Genomic DNA, 22,314 nt, shown 5'->3' on the forward strand with positions numbered 1-22,314 from the left:
GTACTGTCTTGTCCATGTTTTCCAAGTTGGGAAACTGAGGCCCAGGGAGGTTAGATGTTAGAACAGAGCAGAATGGGGAGTAAATGTAGCTCAAGGGGTTGAGCTCCTGCTTCCCACGGATGAGGTCCCAGGTTCAAGCCCCAGTTCCTCCTAAAAACAAAAACAAACAAATGGAAAGAAAACTTACACCCACCAGGGAGCAGATGTAGCTCAGTGGTTGAGTGCCTGCTTCCCATGTACAAGGTCCTGGGTTCAATCCTAAAAATTAAAAAAAAAATAAAAAAAGATTTTAGAGTACAGCAGCATAACTTTAGGGCCTGTGAAAATGAAACTGCGCTGCCAAAGCTCAGAGAGAGATAATAACTTTCCTGGGATGCCCAGCTAGTAAGTGGTAAGGTGTCCAAGCCCCCAGCACATGCTCACTCTTGCCGCTGATTTGTGCCTGAGAGCCACGTGTGCAGAGCCGACGTGGGAACTAGGCAGGCATTTTGGGGAGAGGTTCAAAGCCAGGTCTGCGGGTCCCAGGTGAGGCTGAAGACTTAATTGGGGCAGGGGAAAGCTGAGGAATCTGGGCTGACCTTGTATTTCCAGTATTCAGGGATGGGAGAGTTTTAATACAAAGGATGCTGAGTAGTTATTTTCTTCGTACGTAGAAGGAAATTTTTTTTTTTTAATTAAAATAAGAAAGCAAATAGTTGGACCTAAAACAATTTTTTAAAAAATACCTAAGGATGGTGAAACACTCTGGGCCCTCTGAGGAGGTGAGGATGTTCCGGCCTGGGGGCATCATCTAAGCTAACAGATTCCGTTGGGTGTTAATCAACGGATGTCCTTAAAATGCTGATATTTCTTGATACTGTGGTTGTATTACTTTTACATAATTTCATTAATAAATGGGTGCTTAGGATCTCATTTTGATCTTTTAAAACCATGAGCAAGTTATTTTAACTTCTTTGAAGATCAGTTTCTTTAACTTGGTCAGCGCCTTCCAGGTTCCAGTCAAAGGCCACGCGGGACACCGCATGTCGGGTTTATTGATTCTTTGCAGCCAGGGAGACTGCGCAGCATGGGTTCTAGGGGGCATCTCATAAGAGGGTGTTAGCAATAACTTCTTAGGATATTTTGGCTTCTGCTGGGCAGTGTGGGGACAGGACAGGTGGAAGGAAGCAGAGGTTTGTGCTGGACTGGGTGCTATCAGCAAGGGGCGGAAATTCTTCAATTGGGTATTGTAATGATTTATATGTAGGAGGGGGAAGAGCAGAGGAAGGCTAAAGCTGTGATTGTCCAGGAAGCAACTGTCACTCAGATTAGCCATGAACGGATGTTTCGGTATTTTTGTGGTTTGCGCAGAGACCGTGTTTTTGTCTGTGCTTAGGCAAGATTATGGTGGTTCTATGTTTGTTTTTCATTCATTAATGCCACAGAATGGCCATTTCTAAGGTGGGAAGTTCTGGAGATTGTTTACACTGAGATACTCATGGTCTAACCGTGTGTGCCAGACCTGCTCCTGGCCCGAAGGCCAGTGAGTGAGTGCCAGGCCAGGTCCCAATGCCAGAAGTTGCTCCTCTTCTCGCCTGCAAAAGGTGTCTCTGTGGACAGGAAAGGGAGGCTGAAGGAATCAGAGAAGAGTTCGTCTTGACTCTACTCCTTACCTAATATGCAATCCTGTGCCAGTTTTTTAACTCTTCAGCAAGCCAAAGAGTTCTCACCCACAAAACTGAATAGTATCCATCTCATAGAACTGTTAAAAGAATTAAATGAAACAAAACAAAGAAGACTGGCCTATAGTCAACTGCTCAGTAAACTATAGCAATTATTATTATTTGCCTGACTGTGAGCCCTGATGCTCAGTATGTAAGTGCCCAATTAAAATACTTTCTTTACTCCTCGGAGGTAAGAAGGTTAAGTCCTTTGTTCCTGAAGGAGAAATGTGTCCTGTTAAATATTCAACTATGTGATCACTGAGACCATTTACTCAAATGGATATGGAATGAAATGTTTTTCAGCACTTGCTCTCGCCTCAGCGGGCCCCCGAGAGGCTCCTTCAGTTGGCAGAGGGCAACCTGAATACACTTGTGATGGAAATGAATGAGCTTCTGACCAGGGTAAGTTGGCAAAATCAGAAATCACCTTAAAGTAGATAGATAATGTGAATTAAGGGAAAGTACTTGGAATATCTGAAATGCAAATCTTGTTCTTCCTAATTCCCAATGTAATGTGTAAAATAGATGTCTTTTGACAGGCTCCTACTACTCAGATCAAATCCTGGGACCCAGTAGTAAACAAAAAGCTGGGAAGCTTGAGAAGTGTCAACAACTGTGGTGACAAATACCACAGTGGCTTTATATTTTGAGAAGTTCATGCAATAGCCCCAATGATAAAGGTTTTAGCAATTCTGAGTTCCAAAAGCACTCTCTTTGATTTTATGTAAGGAAAAAGAAAAATCAATAAAAAATGTGTGCAGTTTCTGATCTCATCATGGGATTTTGGGGCATGTGTAGGAACCCTGTCCAAATCAGTGTTCCTACACTGAAGAGGAAATCTTCATTAATTGCGAAATACAACGCATTTAAAAGATACTTTTTTAAAGTTACAAGTTAAAATTAATGCTGCATTCACCAGACTTTCTAAGAAATTGGGATTTTAAATTTTCAAAGCTGCAGGAGAGTTAAGGTTCTTTTTGCTCTTAGGCATGGAAGAAAACAACATAACGTGCGCCATCGTGTGGCCAGAAAGTGCACGAACAGAGAAACTGGTCTGCAATTTAGGGCTCTAGTTTGTCTAAAGCTTTAAATGTCAAAGGCTGTAGAAGCTGGAAGGTTACTAGGATTATCTAATCCATTTTGTGTTTTAAAGAAGAGCTGCCTCAGGCCGTGACAGCGAAATGAATTAGCAGGATCATACAATTCACTAAACTGAGAGCCGTAAACTGCACCCTGGCTGTAGATTTTCCCATTGGCTGAGCACTTTTTCCACCCTAACCTGCTGCTGCTCAGGAAGATGTCTGCAGGGAAATCAAGTGGGCTTCTGAGCTCGTAATGCTAAACAACAGCCCTGATGTTGCAAATAGCATTCTAAGCACTTTTTCAGAATCTCATACCAACAATACAGAATGTGCAAATGCAGAATAGAGTTTCTTGCCAAGTGTATTTAGACGTCGTTAGACAAATGAGTAAACATATCTTAAATTAATTTAATATGGGATAATTTTGTATGTGTTATGAGACTACAGATAAATACTAAATAAATGTTAAATAGGTCCTAGCAGGGTAGGCTCGATTTAACAAGCGTATATGGATTTCACCTCATATACAACCCAAGTTGTGTTAGCAGATGGAAAATATAAATAAAGCCTATCTTCCAGGAGCTTGCAACTGTGTGTGCAAGTCGAGTAATGTAAAATGACTGCCTACAAATATGTAATACAAAATGAAATAAAGGAACAAGAAATGTACTTGATGAATATATAAAAATAAAACCAATTAATCTGGGTAGGGTAATTAGGAAATGTTCCATGGATCAGGTGCATGCCATTCATTCATTCATGGGATTAATACTCTCTGGGGATCTACCAGGGTAAAGGAATTGTGTTAGACTTTGACAATACCAGTGTCAGCAAATCTGGCACAGTCTTTGCCTCCACTGAATTTATCGTAGCCTAATGATCTGAGCCTGGAAAAACAGTTCACTGGGAGAATCAACTCTTTACTATGCCTCAGCCTAAGTCCTTTCATCTTTCCAGCAGACTCCCCATCACTATTTTTAAACTAAGCTTTTCATTTTAGAGTAGTTTTAGATTTACAGAAAAGGTACAAAGACTGTACAGACGGCCCTGTATACCCCACATCAAGTTTCCTCTACTGATTTTTTTTTAGATTGATTTATTTCTTTATCGGTCCCCTTGCCCCCATTATTTGCAGTCACTGTCTGCTCTCTGGGTCCATCTGCTGCATGCTCTCTGTATCTGCTTGTCTTCTCTTTAGGAGGCACTGGAAACCAAACCTGGGACCCCCCATGTGGAAGAGAGGTGCTCAGTCATCTGAGCCACCTCGGCTCCCTGGTTTGTTGTATCTCTTGTTGTCTTTTCTCTTTTGTATCTGTTTTGTTGCATCATCTGCCTGCCCACCACGCCAGCTCATCTTCACTAGGAGGCACGGGGAACTGAACCCGGGACTTCCCATGTTGTAGGCAGAAGCCCAGTCACTTGAGTCACATCCCTTCCCTCCCCTACTGTTATTATTCTATATGACTATGGAACATTTGTCACAACTTGTGAACTAATATTGATACATTATTATCAATTAAAGTCTACTTCATTTGGATTTGCTCAGTTTTTACTTAATGGTCCTTTCCTCTGCCAGAATCCTTTCAAGGTACTACACTTCCTGTAACTGTCACATCTCCTCAGGTACCACTAGACTGTGACAGCTTCTCAGCCCTTCCTTGTTTTTGATGACCTTCACAGTGTTTGGGAGTATGGTTCTTGTATTTGGTGGAATATCCCTAACTGGGGATTTGTCTTATGCTTTTCTCATTATGAGACTAAAGTTATGGGTTTTGTGAGAAAGACCACAGAGGTGACATGCCCTCCCCATCACATCGTGTCAAGGACACATGTCATCAATATTACATGTCCCTGTAGATGTCAACCTTGATCACTTGGCTGAAGCAGTGTTTGGCAGATTTCTCCACTGTATAGTTATTTTTTCCCCTTTCCATACTCCAATACCGTTTTTATCTGCCCAGTCTTCACATTCCATAATACAAAAAAACCTGAAAATGAGACTGCTGAAAGCAAAGCTCTCCTTGAGATAGAGAGGTTAGGGAGGACATGGAAACAAACTTGTTAATCCTGCCTCTACCACATTTGTGATTAGAAATATAACCATCATGGAGACTGGAAGTGTAAGTCAACATGATCAATTCCTTCTTTCCCTGTGGTCACGCTGCATGATAATCAAAGGTGAATTGACACCCGTGGAAGCATGACCATAAGGTACCATGTGGGGCAGAATTATGAGAGTAAGGTCTGTCTTGAAAATACTGACTTATGAGTCACCAGCTTATACATGGAAAAGGGACAGAGTTTATGCGGTCTTATATGTAGTTTTCACAAGGTTTAAGTTACCAACAATATTGTTATTTCTGCTGCTGTATATCAAAAGAGAGAGAATGTATCATAAATCATCCTTGTTTCTTTTGGAACTTTCAAAATTGACACAAGAAATATTTAGGGAGAAAAGCCCCATGGTCCTGGCTCGTTATGATTCTGCAGGGTCAGTTAGCTGCCCCCTGCCTCTTTCCTTGGGCGTCATCTGAACTAATAGTTTGCCTGAGGAGTACTGCACGGCCACTTAGAAGTACAGAGCTGGTGGTGTTGAAGGAGAATATTGAGACTGTCATAGAAATGATTAGATCTGAAATTTAATTTTAGCAGGAAACCATATGAGTCTTCAAAGGCAAAGGTGGATGGCATCTAAGCAGTGTTGTCTGTTCAGTAGTTAGATTTGCTCCATTAGATTCTAGTTTTAACATAAAGAAGGCAGAAAATGAAAGACAGTAGTGATATCCAACCAAGAAAATTATGTGCAGATTTCAAGAGGCACAGTAAGAACTGCTTGAGCTAAAGCAAGACAGTAACAGCTCTATTGTTCAGAAGTAAATTAATGTGTGCCTAATGGTGATGCATGCTGCCTAGATATAAATACACGAAAGAAAACAAAATAACCCCCCCAAAAAAAAGAAAGAAAAGAGGAAAAGACGTAGTTGAGTGAACTTGAATGTTAAAAAAAAAAAAAAAGACGATCAAAGGTAAAAGAAATATAGACAAGGTATTGTGTAGGCATCATTTACAAAAGAGCCCAGGAAAGATTGCAGAATGGAGGTAAGAGAATGTAAAAAATAAGAAAATCAAAGATAAATAATGAAAGGAAGATTGTAGAACATATTAGGATAAATGAAAAGACATTTGTCAGATGCTCAAAGAACAAGATAATAGTGCATGAGGCAGATAACTAAAGGATGGGGATGGTAATTTAATGAAACACTGGAAGAAGCAAACCGAGCTAGACAGATAGCTCCTATCATGTAGTACTTAGCATTTTTCTGTAATATTTTCCATAGCCTGTCCTGGGTGAAACTGATTTTGGTGAATTTCATCCTGATGATGATACCGCTATCTCAGGGTGGTAGTACATTTATCATAGGCTTCCTTTATGGGTAGTTTGGCAAGAGTGAACCTTCAACTTAATTACTCTGTGATGAGACAGAATTTTTAAAGAATACATTCATTTCATGCTCTGATATGGCTTTTGAAAGGTGTTAATTCACTAAAACACAAAGTTTCCCCACTTTTAAAGGACTTCATAAGCCAAAGCAGTTGCCCATCCCCTCATCCAGAATGCTCAATTCGTCATATATTTTCCTGGTCTTCCTGGATGTTAGCCAAAGATTAGGTAGTATCTGGTAAAGGCAAAATATAAAGTTGGGAATCAGAAAATTTGCATTTTGTCCTAATTCCTCATATACGTGAATTCAGATGTCCCCTAACCTAACCATACCTTCTTTTCACTTATGTGAAAGTGGGAAACCTGACCCGCAGTAATGAGACTCCATGAAGCCACATAGCAATCCAGTGCACAGCTGAACTTGACGGTGTAACCCAACTTTTAGAGTGCTAGTCCACATGAGTCAAACCAGTCGTTTGCCTTGGGGTCCCAGGAGCCTCACATCCCCTCCTCTGCCTGAGCACAGGCAAGAGAGGAAGATCTTCTTGAAGGAGTAGAGGGAAGGATGGCACCGGCCCAGTGGGCACTGGGCTGACCTCACCACCCGGGCAGCATGGTACTTGGTGTGCAATTGCGGGCACAGTTTTGAATTGCCTCAAGGCCAAAGGCTAGAATGCAGTGTGGTTGGAACTGGAGGCAGCGCCTGGCTCTCATCCCAAGCACTCAGCTGCAGCTCTCAAGCAACAGCTTCTTAGGATGCCCTGAAAAACGCCGGGAAAGCTGCCGGCCAACCACTTTTGCAGGCAAGCATAGCACCAGACATATGGTCAGTTTGAATGGTGTTGGGAAGGCAAATGGAAAGAGATTTATTTTTTTGCTTCCAACAGGCTTTAGAATTCTGAAGGGATGGTTGGTTTGATTATCATTCTATCAGCCCATCACCCACCATCTTTGACCACGTACAAGTTTCCAGGCAATATGCCAGGCTCTCTGAGAAATAAAGAAAAAAGATAAGACACAGCCCAAGGCCCCATGAATGGAGATTAGACAGATATTGAGAAACACCTAACAAAATTATTACTGATTGTCCTAACTAAGTCAAGAGAAGTTAAAAAGCAATGGTATGGGAGTGGGTGTAGCTCAGGTGGTTGAGCTCCTCCTTCCCATATATGAGGTCCCACGTTCAATCCCTGGTACTTCCTAAAGTAAAAAAAAAAAAAAAAAAAATGCAATGTTATGAACAAAAGCTTTTTCCAAGAGTGTTCAAAGAATGCTAGGCAATAAGAATAGGTGGGCAGGATGAATAAGGTGGGCAAGATTAGTTAGGAACATGCTTCTCTTCATGTGTTTAAGAACCATGGCTGACTGTTTGCTGTATGGTAAGCATCGTACCAGAAGCTGCACATCAAGTGACGCGCAAAACAGGCCCAGTTTCCACCCTCTCCTCTAGTCAGGAAGGGAGCCAGTAAATAGGTAATTAACACATAAATCAAAAATTCTAAAATGCATGGTGCTGGGAAGGGAATGTTCTGCTGTGGGTGGTGCAGAAACCTGGACAGGTGTGCTGGGCATGACCTCATTTAGGAAGAGACGCAAAGTGAAAGCTAATCAAGCAACGAATGGAGGAGAAGCTCATTGCGGGAAAGATGGCGGGTGCGAGGAGGCCCTAAGATGGGGAGAGTTTGGCATACTAAATATACTCAAAGGAAGCCAGGGATGCTGATTGTGTAGGCGTTTAGTGATAACTATTCTAGCTTGTTTCTTGTTATGGGGCACATGGAATTCTTGGCCTCATACTATTGGAGTGCACATACAACCAGTACTAAGAGTGAAATGGTTGTTAGTGATGCCTCTTACAAATACCACATCAATTCCTGTTGAAGGAGTAGGACTAGGAGAAATCAAGGCATTGAATACTATCTTGATCATCCACAACTTATGAGACACAGTATACCAATATACATTTATTTTCAATGATGTTGAAGCTTTGGACAATTAAGAATTTTTGGAGCTATTATCAAGAATCACTAAGTTTGATAGTATGAATATTTATAGAAATTATGATATTTTGGTAATATAGGTAAGGTATTAGAAAGCAAAAAACAAAATTTTAACTTCCATTTATTTCATGTATATTTTCTGTGTAGTAAAAGCATTGGTACGGGTGATACATTAATTCTTAAGGGAAGATATTGGAAAAAAAACAGAATATAGATCAAGTCCCTTCTATGGCACTCATGTGACATAAGAACATAGCAGTGGTATAGAGAAGATCCAAGTCCAGTCTACACAAACCTATGGAATCATCTGCCAACACCTTGAGCAGCTGACCTCAGTTAGTGATTAAAAAGTAGCATTTTAGAAATTATGTGTGCATGGGTTTGAGTGGGACATTTGACCCATGTGAGTCTCAAATGCGAGCATGTGACTGGAACCAAGTTTAAGGATGTCACTATGCCATACTTGCCATACCAACCCTCAAAGCAGAACTTGAGTAATTTAGGGATTTCATGCACAGTTTATTTACAAGAAAAATTGTTTTAAAAATATAAAATTGAAAAGAATGCCATTATTAATTTTAGAAGAGTCAATCCAGACAATTATAATACATTGTTTAGCGCCCTCCAAATCATTGTGTATACATATGCAAACTCTAAGGGGGGCTTTTGAAACTTCCAAGGAATTCTTATCTTTTCATACTTTTACTTGTGATGCTAGCACTTACAGGTTGAGGAATTACATGATAATAGTCGGAATTTATATTGTACCTTTTGTGCAAAAACTTTCATAATTTACATCGCTTGCTGTCCCTGGGAAGTCACAAAATGCAGCACAATTCCTATAGCATCTCTTACCATGTTCTGTGCTAGCCAGACATTCAGTGCTACTTAAAATCCACTTATGTGTAAAAATAATTTAGATTCTCTGGGCATGTCTAGAATGCAAGCGCTCTGGTAAAAATTGTAAAGTATTAATATTCTGCCAACTTGGACCTGATTTGAATTATATCTGGGCAGTCTGTGATTCTCTGATTCATCATCTAGAGTTAGAGTAGCCTTATCATTTGAGTCAAAAAGAATAACTCATATTTATTAGCATATGCATACACATAGACAAATGACGTGAAAACTTTCTTCAGGTGCTCTAAACCTTGTGGTCCTTTTATAAGGCACTGTTAAGGTCCCACATGTCATTTTTATTTGACTAAGCATTATATCATAACTATGAACAGATTAAATGGATTCTATTGTGTCAGATAACTTTTTCAATATGAATAAAGGTGAAAATATATGAGGATAATACTTTTTGGGGGGCTAGGATCTGTATTAGGTTCTGTTTGATTTTGTTGAAAATGGTATCTGGAACGTGATTAACGATCATCTTTTCTGTTGCTGTCAAATGGAAAAGTTAGCATTTATTCTCTGAATATTTTCCTGGCATCTTTAAAGCATTATAATAGCTAAGCATTTTCCCCTCTTTGTTTCTTTAATTAACATATCAATCTAAACTAAATCTATAGGATCAAGCTTATTGAGACAGACTGCCTGTGCCTCCCTCAAGAGATCATTGCTACATGCCACACTTTTTCAGTAAATAAAATAAGGGCAAAACTACAACATGTAGAGGCTGAAGAATCCATTAAAGACTTTTGGCAATAGCACCTTAAAGATATTTCAAAAATAATTGTACTTGATCATTTCTTCTGTGCTATTGCCTATAATGAGGGCTTAAAAAAGACCAAGAACAGCTCCCTGATTTGCATTTAATGGGAGAAGTAATAAAGTTTAATTGTATACTTGAGCACAGGGTGTCATTTCTAATACATATGATCAATAATTCTTCAATTGCTATTGGCACAAAGTAATATTTGAAAGAAAATGTAGCCAGTGGGAGCTTATCTAGCCATAGTTTTATCATCCCTATTAATTACGTTTTTCCTGAATTTGGATCATTAGGCTACCAAAGTGACAGCAGATGGCGAGCAAACTGGACAGGATGCAGAGAGGACCAACACGAGAGCAAAGTCTTTAGGAGAATTCACTAAGGACCTTGTCCAGGATGCAGAAGGTATTGAAAAACAACAATTTAATACTTATTTCTCCCAACAGAAAAATAATCAAAAGGATTGCACAGGACTAGAATTTCTCTAGTGAGAGATCATATTTCCAGATTTGAGTGTTGCTAAGACTCTACAACCGATGGTGTTAAATTAGTGGAAACCGTCAGTGAATTTGTAATTATAAATGGCAGTAACTTAAATTCAGCCCTTTAAGAATGTTCTGATTCTTGAGGAATGACTATTATGATGAAATAACTAATGGGCAACTTCTGCTTTGATATTGTTCGTATTCAATACAATTTCAAAGATCTTAATTTTTAAAGAAAGCTAATGTTATCATTCCACTTGGTAGATTAAAGTGTCATTTTAATTTCTCAAAATGGCTTTTAAAATTCTTGGTGCTGGTTTTTAATGAACATCTGGTGCTTGGCATTTGGATGTGCTACCTTACCAGAAGCTGTCCCGTATTTGGCCCACAGTTCTCTAGGAGTTAGTTCTTGGCATGTACCAATGTGATTGAGAATGAGAGTAGAAGCCATTTTTGGCAAAAGCCCAAATTAAGAAACTCTAAAAAGAAAATAGATAATGGCAAAATAAAAATAAAATACTCATTCCTAAATATCTTCTATTATTAGTAAGGAAAACTTAATGCATAGTAAGCCTGCATGCATGTTTAGAAGGTAGGAAAAAGTATGCTTATTTTATTGTTGTACAATATTATGGATTTTTGATACATACTTTGCCCTATAACATAGCCAAAAAATCAGGCCCTAGATAACATAGAGAGAATAGCCTGGCCAATAATTCTTAGAATTTGTGGGTCAAAAAGAAACAGAAGGTTCCAAAGCAAGAAGCACACATGGGATAACATGGATGAATCTTGAGGACCTTATGTTGAGTGAAGCAAGCCAGGCGTTGAAGGACAAATACTACATGACCTCTCTGATTTGAATTAAGCAAATCAAGCTGTCTCAGAGAGCTAGAGACTGAAAGATAGGCTTACAGGAAATTGGGAGGGAAAGAAAGGTTTGAGCCAATGTCCACATGGGCAAAATCTTTGAGAAAGTGAAGGTAAGTAGCTGTGCAGTGAAGGGATAAGATGGGGGTATAGGGATACTATTGGGTTGGGCTTTGCAGGCTTGAGGGGTGCTAGGGTTGGGAGAATGGGTCAGATGGTCCATGGAATTGGGGGGAGTGTTGGGGAGAGCAGGTGAACATGGGAGATTGTCAGGTACGTGGTTGAAACTATAATGTTGAGAAAACTCTTTAGAAAATATAAGGAAGGGTCACTGGTTTAAGGTGTTTGACAGGGGGCATCTGGCACAGGGCACACCTGGGGCAGGCTTCCAGGGAGTATGTGAGTGCTCATCTTGTCTTAGTATGTTACCTCAGTGGGTGGAGACCATACGATGAGCGGGAAGGTATTATACCCCCATCCTTGGGAGGCCTGGTGCTGTCAAACCGAGGGGAAGGTGTGTCTCAAGAGCATGGGTGGCTCCCAGTGGGGGAGGACACTCGTGTGTCAAGTCCTCAGCATTGTTGCAAGTATGTATGAATCTTGTCCTTCAAGCAGGGAAGCTTGGTTGCCACTGTGGGCCCTAAGGGAAGGGGGAGAAAGGAATAGAATAGATGGAAGAGGGGGTAACTTGGGGGCAATGGGAATGTTGCACAAGATCGTGCATCGATGGATATAAGACATGTTAAATATCACCAAAATTTTATAAAAGTGTACAGTTTAAAATGTAAACCATAATGTAAACCTTAATGGAACCATGGTTAGTAGCTGTGTTTCAGTATCTGTATATCAGCTGCAGCAAATGTAATAGCTACATGTAAGAAGATCATTGTTGGGGAAGGGAGAAAGGGCTTGACCTTGGGGATATGGGAGTCTCCTATATTGTATATGTGACTTTACTGTGACCTAAAACTTTTTTGAAGACAACAGAGTTTAATTTGCTGTGGGATCTGTCAGGATCTGAAATAGAAGTTACTCCTGGCAGAAAAAAATTCACTTAACTCATTGTGACCAAGCCTCTGATAAATGCTGTTGTGCTTTCTCTGATCTTTTTTTTTTTTTTTTTTTTTTTAATTTTTTTATTTTTTATTGACTTTGTAATAATATTACATTAAAAATATATATGTGAGGTCCCATTCAACCCCACCCCCCCACCCCCCCTCTCCCCCCCCCCAACAACACTCGTTCCCATCATCATGACACATCCATTGGATTTGGTAAGTACATCTTTGGGCACCTCTGCACCTCATATACATTGGTTCACATCATGGCCCATACTCTCCTCTATTCCATCATGTAGGCCCTGTGAGGATTTACAATGTCCGGTGATTACCTCTGAAGCACCATCCAGGGCAGCTCCATGTCCCGAAGACGCCTCCACCTCTCATCTCTTCCTGCCTTTCCCCATACCCTTTGTCCATTATGTCCACTTTTCCCAATCCAATGCCACCTCTTCTATGTGGACACTGGATTGGTTGTGTCCATTGCAGCTTTATGTCAAGAGGAGGCTCAGATTCCACCTGGATGCTGGATGCAATCCTCCCATTTTCAGTTGTAATCACTCTAGGCTCCATGGTGTGGTGGTTGTCCTTCTTCACCTCCATCTTAGCTGAGTGTGGTAAGTCCAATAAATCAGATTGTAGGTGCTGGAGTCTGTTGAGGCTCAGGATCTGGCTATCACATTGTCAGTCCAGAGATTCAAATCCCCTAAATATATCTTAAACCCCAACATTAACTGCACCTCCAGCACATTAGCATGAAAGTCTTATGAAGGGAGATCCCATCTGAGTCTAGATTCATCACACATAAACACCATTTCCAAAGAGGGGCCATCTGCCCTGGTAGTTAACCCCATCGGCCATGACCATAACTCCCATGGGTCTCTTTAGCCCTCAAAGGAACCAATATCTGGGGGTTGTATCTGCTTTATCTGTCTCTCTGACTCTGCTCAGTTGTGCATGAGGGCAAACCTTCTGCCAGCCTCCAGACTCTTTTTTAGAAACTCGTAGCCATATAAACTCATTTCTCCTTTCCATTTCCCCCTTACTTTAGGTCAAACAGCATTTTAAAGTCATGGTATTTTATGTAGACATGGATATTCTGCTGATCCGCATTGAACCTTCCGTATAAGGTCATTTTCCAGTTGCATCATCAGTTGGTAGTTGATAGTGGTCCCTCGTTGCCAGGGAGGCTCATCCCCGGGTGTCATGTCCCACGCTGGGGGGAAGGCATTGCATTTACATGCTGAGTTTGGCTTCGAGACTGGCCACATTTGAGTAACATGAAGGCTGACAGAAGGAAATTCCCAGGCACAAAGTTGCTCTAGGCCTTGTTATTATTTTGGGTTTATCAGCTCACAAGCATAGTCATTAGTATCAGGGGCTCACTGTTGAACCCTCACTCCCTCCCGGTCCCCACCACTGTACCTGGGAGACTGTCGCTGCTCCCCTTTCTCTGATCTTATTTTCTATGCTTGCTATGTGGCAGTGTCAAAAAAAAAAAAGTTTGCATGCAGTTGGAGCAGTTTAGCTATACTTGGATCACCAAAGACACTAGTCCATACTCCAGGACATTTCCTTTCCCATCTGGCTCAAATCTCAAGCACTTAACATGCAGCAGCCTATCCTGAGGACTTCTCTTAACATAGTTTCAATCAAATATCAATGCATGAGAATAAATGCTAATACATGTTTTAGTAGAGCCTAGTATCAGCCCTGCTTACTTCTCTCCAGTGACACATCCACCGCCTCCCGGTGAGACGGATATTCATGGCTTCCTCCTTGACATCTGTGTCTTCTTTTCACCATTCAGTGTGGGTTTTCTTTCTGGACATTTAGGGCCACTGTGTAAGGTTGCTCAGTTTGTGCACTGCCTAAAAGCACTAGCTTGGGAGCAGAGTGAAGATCATAATTAACCCAGACTTTGCTCACCAACCACAATCGCTGGCTTATCCACCAGAGAAAGGGTTTACCCCTCATGAAAGTGTCTTCCATTCCCTTATTTCTGCATCGGTCAGAGGGACTGGTTGTTTCTTCCAGTTGGGGCACGTCTTTCTAATTCACACAGCATTTCACGTGGGGTAGCTGTGATCCTGAACCTGAAAAAATGGGAAGACTACCTGCCTCAGCAGCGGCAACAGTAAATGATAGCCACAACCTTCTATAGAAGGATTAATCTGTTGAAATCTAATGAAAGTTCAATTTGAGTATGCTAGCACTAAACAGAATCCTTACTACAATGTTTGACAGGGGAAGGGGTTAAAACAAGAAAGAAAGAAAATGAAAAGAAAAACTCAACAAGACTTTAAGTAGGTTATATAACATACCTGCATTTTTTCCTCAAAACTACAATAATGAGGATAATCATAATCATTTTCAGGCTTTATTAGGGGAAATAAATGACTGTGGGAAAAGTAGATGCTTTAGGCTGGCATTTGTCTATTTCAGTTTTTTTAGATAGACTAATACCTTATTCATTCTATCTTCTACTGTATGCCATGATCTCTTTATAATCACCTTCTATTAATCTAAGACAGTCTTATCTCACAAACATTTTGTAACATTTACTGTGCTATGAATCCTGATTAGATCATGAATAAGCTATATTTTACTCCATCCACTATTAGAATTAATGGGTGATCACATATGAACCCATTAGAGAAAGTCCTGATTTACAAGAGGACTTTATAAATGTTAAACACCCTTCTTTCCTGTGTTCCATGTCAAAGTAGTGTTTTCATTCATGATAAATTTGCCCTCTGGAAAATACATGTTATTCAGTTTCAGTATGATAAACATCTCTGTTTCTCCTGACGAATTAACCCATTGTTATTTTACAGGCACTGTGTACCCCGAAGCGTCTCTTTCCCTCCACTTCCCAGTATGTACTGGCTCCTGAGAAGTTTAGAGCTGGGTTTAGGATCCACTGCACTGAATATTAAGGCATGCTTTTCTGTCTAGTAATGCTTCCCCAGTGGACATTGATTTTTCTTTTAACCTTTACCCTTATTTCTTTTCTATTAATTTTATCTTGCTCTAAAGATACTTTAAACTACCTTAAATCTTCTTTGAAATAAGGCAGAAGTAGATAAGTAAAGTCAAAAGATAAATTTATTTTATAATTTTGTCCAAAACTATGGAAAAGGAAACATACTGAACTGGCAGTATATACCTTTGAATAAGATATTAAATAATACATTATCTTTAGTTTAAAAATACTTGGAGAAGTTCCAAATCCTGTTATATGTAGACATTAAAACAAGCAGACCTCGTCTATCAAAATGCATCATCATTTTGTGAAAACATTTTCTGTGTGCTAATAATTTCTTCTAGGTGTTTATATATTGCTTTAGTTTAAAAGAAATGATGCATGTATTAAAAGGGTCCAGCCACGTTTGGCTTTTCCCTTTCTTGCCATCTGTCTTTTCCAACAAATTCTTTTCTGCAGAAGTTACTCTGTAAGAATGGACCCCGAAAGAAAGAGTGAAGCTGCATACCATATCCCTCCCTTCCTCAATGCAACACAGGCCCAGAAACTAAATTAAATTGAATTTCAAAAGTATCAAAGAATCAAAGCTCATTTATATATTCATTTAGTAACTGAAAAGCATATAGCTTTGACAGGTTGGAAAGTGGAGTTTATCACTTTTTAAAATAAACAAATAATAAGTAAATAAACATGATGTCACTAGTTAAACACTACAGTCGGTTGAAAACAACTGAGCAGGCAGGCAGGTGCCATACAAAAGAATGGGGCCTGGCAGTAGCTATAACCAAGTTGTCTACTGCTTTTCTTAAAATCTAAAAAGCAAGAAATAAAGCAGATTTTGTCCACACATAATCATTGGGATTCTGGCATGGTTCCCACTTAGTCTGTGGCACCAAGGAGCTTTCAAATAAGTCGGTCCATTGGTCATAGAGTTCTATAACAAGTATGGAACAATCTATAACCCTTGTTCCTAATCCAGGGCTTTTTTTCTCACTCCCTTAAAAAAAAATGTACTCAAGGAAAATTCCATGGAGGTTTGGGGACATTTTCCTTCTCAGGGATCCCATCACTGATAATATACCTGTACTCAATAATCAATTTTCTGTGACTGTGTCTGATTAGCAATGCAGACCTTCTGTTTTCAGCTTCCAAGTATTATACTGCACGTCTTATTGTTTATTTACCTCTTGTCTGAAGAGGCTTTGGTCCTTTTTTGTCTTTATAGTTCTTCCTTATGAGGTAATAACACCATGCTTTAATTGCTGTGTCCCCAAATGAAGTATCTAACAAAAATTGGAGAAATGTGTCAGATTTTCCTGTTTATTACTATATCTCTCTATTAACCACCTCTCTCTTGTCCATCAGGAACACCCAGTGCAAACTTCCTTTCCCTTTGAGATGGTGGTGAAGAGCAGATGCTGACTGCCATTTTGCATATGACATTTGTATTTACTAATTTGCAAAATTTGTTTTACCTCCTGCAGCTGTAAATGAAAAAGCCGCAAAGCTAAATGAAACTCTAGGAGTTCAAGACAAGGCCTTTGAGAGAAATTTGCAAGAACTTCAGAAAGAGATTGATCAGATGATGAGAGAACTGAGGAGAAAAAATCTAGATACACAGAAAGAAGTTGCTGAAGATGAGTTGGTGTGAGTAGATGCTTTATTATTTTTTCATTTGATAAACTGAGCTTTCCAAATTGTTACTGTTTTCTTAATTTTCCATGGCATATTTGAGCAGAAGATATTTTGCTTTTCTGATCTGGAGATGTTTGCTATTCATTCATTCATTCATTCATTTGTTTATACTCTACCTTGCTCTAAAATGGATGAAAATCATGTTCTTGCCCTTATATAACTAATCAACTAAATAAAATGTTTTGGTGCTGCCCCTTCTCTAATTAGGCTAATGGCCTTGCTTTATTAAATGTCTGCATTAGGGTTTTTAAACTATCAATAATTGTTCGTTTTAATAAAAATATTTTTGGACAAATGTAGTTATAGGTTAATCAGCAATCCTTTATGTTATCTCATCTTAAAATATGCTGAAAAGAAGAGTTATCCAATAAAAAACCCTAATAGTTTGAAATAAGTATGAAGATTTGGAAAAAGTAATAATGACATTATTAACACTAATAAACCCTTGTGCTCACTTTCAATAAAATAGATAATTTTGTATATCTAACTTCAAAGTGATTGTGTTAGAAATGTTTAATATATAGGAAACCAGCAGCATCACCAACTTCTGAGAACTTGTTAGAAGTGCAAATTCTCAGGCCCTATCCCAGACCCATTGAATCAGAAACTCTGGGGAGGGAACCCAACTTTTCCCAACTTTTTGCATTTTAGCAAACTCTTCAGAGGATTGTGATGCTGGTTAGTTCGAGAACTACTGTTTTTCATGTAGTTAGCCTTTCTTAAGGGCTCAAAGATTATTACCATTTTAGGAAAATTACGAGGTTAAATGAAAGAAACTGCAAGATCATTCTGTTGTAAGAAACAAAAAGCAGATCAAAAATAGTGATATTATACTAGTGTGAATATAAGAGAGTTCTGCTCACAACTTCTACCCAAACATATCAATATTCAGCCCTTACGCTCAACGTCATAGAAAAATGTCTAATGGTGAATGAGGTAGCATTTTGTCGGTATGTGAAATGAATCATAAAATTCAATTCAGCAGTCAGATTATGGGAATTATTTGAGACCCTTTCCTATTGAAAATGTTATACTACTAATAAATGGGGGAAATTTTTTGCTTTATTTTAATGATAAGAGGTCTGCCACTTTTCAGTACCGGTTTCCAGTTTGGTTTAGTATTAATTCATAGCGAGTCTGCTTTAAATGTCTAATTTTTTTTTCTTTCATTCTTTGTAACACACTTTAATCTCAATAAACTCTCCATGGGCTTATTGTCTGTATTGGGCTTGGGGGTGGCTGCAGAGCTGCAGAAGCCCTGCTGAAGAAAGTGAAGAAGCTGTTTGGAGAAGCCCGGGAGAAAACGGAAGCCATGGAAAGGGATCTCCAGGAGAAGCTGACTGACTACAAAAACCAAACAGATGATGCTTGGGACCTGTTGAGAGAAGCTACAGATAAAATCAGAGAAGCTGATCGCCTATCAGTGGCAAACCAGAAAACCATGGCCGCTTTGGAGGTGAGTCTTGGGGATGCTTTCTTCCCGGTCTGGGAGAGTATGGGACAGGGGGGAGAAGGGAAGGAGGATGTTGAACCTGCCTGGAACGAGTCAGATTGATCCCCATTTACAAAGGTTGAGAATGACAACTCTGAAAGAAAAACTGTAAGAAGTAGAACAGGGACTGTTCCTTATTTTCTCCTAAATTTCCACTGCCCATGAAATCAAATAAAAGTAAAAGATTTTTACGAACAATGTGTACAGTGGAAGGAGCTCTTTATCGGGAGTCAGGGGACCTTGGTATTACTATCAGCCGTGCCTCTAACTAGGAGTATCAACCTCTGTAAGTCACTTCACTTCTCTAGACATGAGTGCCCCAACTATACAAAATGAGTGCATTATCCTAGATACCCACGGTGTCTTCAGGTACTAATAGCATATCATTCTACAATTCACCCAAACTCATCCACAAGCCATGATTCAGACGTGTGGCTGCCAGAACTCACAGGAGTTCCCTGTATTTTCAAATGGAATCTGGGCACATGAAGAAAGGGTCGTTGAGAGACCAGAGATTGGGGAAATTGTGCTTCCCCTTTTGTCTTTGCAGTGTTGTATTCTATATAAATGACAGTTTTAAAGGGCTCACATGACAGATCTGGTCTGAATCATCTGTCCTAACCTTTCCTTACAGACAAGAGATACTTCTCAAGAAATGATGGGCAGCTTCTGCCTTTCCCCAGTGCTGATGCAGCTAGAATGCAAACAGATTTCTCCATCTCTTTCTCTTTTTTTCCAGTTTATTCCTTAATACTTACCATGGCAAACTGATCACTTTTCCCAAGTAAACTCAGCACACATGACAACACCAACTTGTATTTCAAAAACAACAGCATTAGCTTTCTCACCAGGAACAAACCTACTTTTGCTGTTTTCAAAATATCTCACCCTGGCAGATCTGAAAGCAGTAGTGGACCGATATACTTTCTAACATATAATTTCCCCTTCAACTATAACCAAACATTCTCTGGCCTATATTATGCTCTCAGAAAATGTTTGTTAAATGACAGTTGAATAGAAACCTGAATTTTGTTTAGCCACTCATTTCTTTCCGTTTTCCTTTGGATTAAGAGGTTAGAGGATGAATTAAATTGTAGAAGCATTTTTTTTTTCCGAGGCCCTCTCCTGGGACTTAACCTTATCATTCTGGTGAAAGATTGAGAAGGCTCACTTTTTTCTTCGCTGGTGTGTCTAATCTTAATCAGTTTGGAGTCTACCGACATGCTGGCAATGTTAAAGAAAAAGCACCACCCTGTAAGGCAGGACGCTGGGCCCACCATCATCTCACATGCTTCTATACAATTCATCCTCCTTTGAGATGTGCCAACGGTGTGTGTGTAACTTACCGGAAGGTGCGATGCTCCATTTTATGACTACAGTTTAAGAAATTAAAATGAAGGATATTAAGAACTTTACCTTGCAGAAAGCATAAGAAGCATCTGGGCAGTATTTCGAGATGAGTTCTGGCAGCACAGCAAATGGTGCTTTCTGTTTTTCCTTCCTTTTCGTGATGTTTAAGACCTGGTGCCTTCATCCTTGGGCACCCCTCAAGAAGCCTGGAGCTCAGGTAGTCAGCACTGAAGTTCTAGTGGTCTTTTTTGTATTTTCATTTCATATGCCTTGCTTAACCATAAGCTGGTTAAAAACTGGCTGGAGAAAATACACTGAAAAAATGAACACCAGTAAGGCACAGCATCTTTTAGGTGACTTATGTCTGAGTGTCAGGATGGTGCCAGACTCGATGAAAAAGAATCACCCAGAGAGCTTGTGAAGTGGATAGATTCCCTGGCCTCTCCAGAGCCAGCCGCTCTAGGGTGCAGTCCTAATGGCCCAGGTGACTCTGATGTCAGTACAGGTTTGAGAAAAACGGGTACACTGTGTATGTTTGATTGACTAAGGAACACACTTTTCAACAAATGACTTCACCGTGCCTTTGCCCATGAAAACGAAGGTATAAGTAAGACCTAACTCCAGTGTTTTCTCTTTACTATGTTGAGGGTGAAGATGCACCTTTTCTTTCATTATTAAAAACGTTTCTTAAGCGCCTACGGAGAACAGGTGGTGTTTTGGGCTAAGCCCAAAAATGTGATGATATCGGCACTGGTCCTCACTGCGAGCGCCAAAGACCTGCAGCATCAGCATCTGCTAGAGGCCTGTTAGAAATGCAGATTCCCAGGCTCCATCTCAAACCTCTTCACACAGAAACTCTGAGGATTGGACCCCGCAAGAAGTGTTTTAAAAAATCCCTCCCTGATTCTGATGTGGCCTTAAGTTTGAGAGCTGTTGATATAAAGGAATAAGTAGCAGGGAAGAGCATTCCTGGAAAAGAGAAAAACATATGAAAAGGCATAGAGAAAAAAAACAGCAAAGAATTTTGGGGAAAATTCAGTGGCTGATAGGATAGGAATGAAGGCTACGTGGGAAAGTTTAGAGATAGGAAGCCAGCAAACATAGGTGGAGTGAGGTAGAAGAAAATTGCATTTGGAATTCCATTTGAATATATATCCCAAAGCTGTAGAAACAAATTGGAAGCAATATTGGAACCAGGGATGAAAATTGCGTTTAGGGAAATTGGTGAGTGATTCATGGAAACTGGATAATTGATTTTGTTTTGGGAAATATGGTGAAATCAGGCTAGGAACATAGATTGGGGTCATAAATAAATGTCACAAGGCACCCGCCACATCAAGATTCTGTTGCCAAGCAGGCTGTATGAGGTTGAATGAGTCCTGGCCTCAGAGAGTTTATAATCTCCTAGAAAATGCAGGCATCAAAACCTTTCGTGGCATGTCACACTGCGATTAATATTGATTGGGAGAATCAGCAGAAGATTCACAAAAATGATGGCATCATAACAGAAATGGAGGCAAAGGATGGAGCAGCGTGAGCACAAACAGAGCTCAGGAAGTATGAGGTGCTTTTAGGAAATGCCAAAGAGAGCAACAAAGCAGAGTCATGTGGCTACATAAAAGTCTGTAGCGGCAGATGGCTCTGGAGACAGCATTTGGGGCCAGATCGTAGAAGGCTGTGAATGCAGCCTCCTGGATGGCCATGGGGTAGGAAGGGCATTCCCAGGATGGCGAGGAGGCAGAAGCAGACCAGATGAGCAGTTCAGTTCAGCCAAGGAATATGTATGTAACCGTCTGTCCCAAAGGCTGCCATTATTATCATGCAAAACACAAATCTGTGAAGGAAGTAAAAGGTAATTTGCTAGACAGAGGAGAGAAAGATAGCTTTAGCAGGTTCCTCAAGAATCCACCACCCCCACACCCACCCCTGCTGCCCAAGCAGAACAAACAAAACATTGGTGTTAAATGTGCAGACCTCTGGAACAACCTAAGATCTAATTAATTAGAAAATAAATGTAGAATTATAATCAACCTTGTTATCCAAACAGAATCATGTAACGATTATATATGTTTATGGCAGACTTTCAGAGCATTATTCTCGCGATGTATACATGGGCCTTCTTTTTTGTTCATCAAGCACTCTAAGCTTCCTGCCTTGGGTACTTTACATCCTACATCATTCTCTATCTATTCCCTTTCTCTGCTTACTTTATAGCATTTATCATTACGTAAACATTTATTAAACGTTAATTTAGTTATTTATTTTCTCCCTCCTCCAGACCACACATAAGCAACACATCTTCTTCCTGACTTATCCCTAGAGCCTAGAACAGTTCTAGTACAAACACTGAGCTGAAATTTTATTTCAATGAATAAACAAAATGTCATAAAGCAAAAACAAACGTTATCTCTATACTTTTAGCAAGATTTGAAAGCTCCAAATCTCTATCATTTCTCAGTTCATAGCTTGATTCCATCAGTGTCCAAGC

General features: G+C 39.9%; 1 protein-coding gene across 1 annotated transcript in view; it reads left to right on the forward strand.

The window, feature by feature from the left end:
* LAMA2 (laminin subunit alpha 2) overlaps positions 1-22,314 on the forward strand; it is a 588,895-nt gene that overhangs the window by 449,688 nt on the left and 116,893 nt on the right. Inside the window, exons 34-37 of the mRNA XM_071218658.1 lie at positions 2,007-2,105; positions 10,184-10,295; positions 16,774-16,936; positions 18,230-18,440. Coding sequence (XP_071074759.1) covers positions 2,007-2,105; positions 10,184-10,295; positions 16,774-16,936; positions 18,230-18,440 — 585 coding nt within the window. The remainder of the gene's footprint in view (positions 1-2,006; positions 2,106-10,183; positions 10,296-16,773; positions 16,937-18,229; positions 18,441-22,314) is intronic.

This window comes from Dasypus novemcinctus, chromosome 11 (assembly GCF_030445035.2).
Source record: "Dasypus novemcinctus isolate mDasNov1 chromosome 11, mDasNov1.1.hap2, whole genome shotgun sequence".
NCBI classification, from domain to species: domain Eukaryota; kingdom Metazoa; phylum Chordata; class Mammalia; order Cingulata; family Dasypodidae; genus Dasypus; species Dasypus novemcinctus.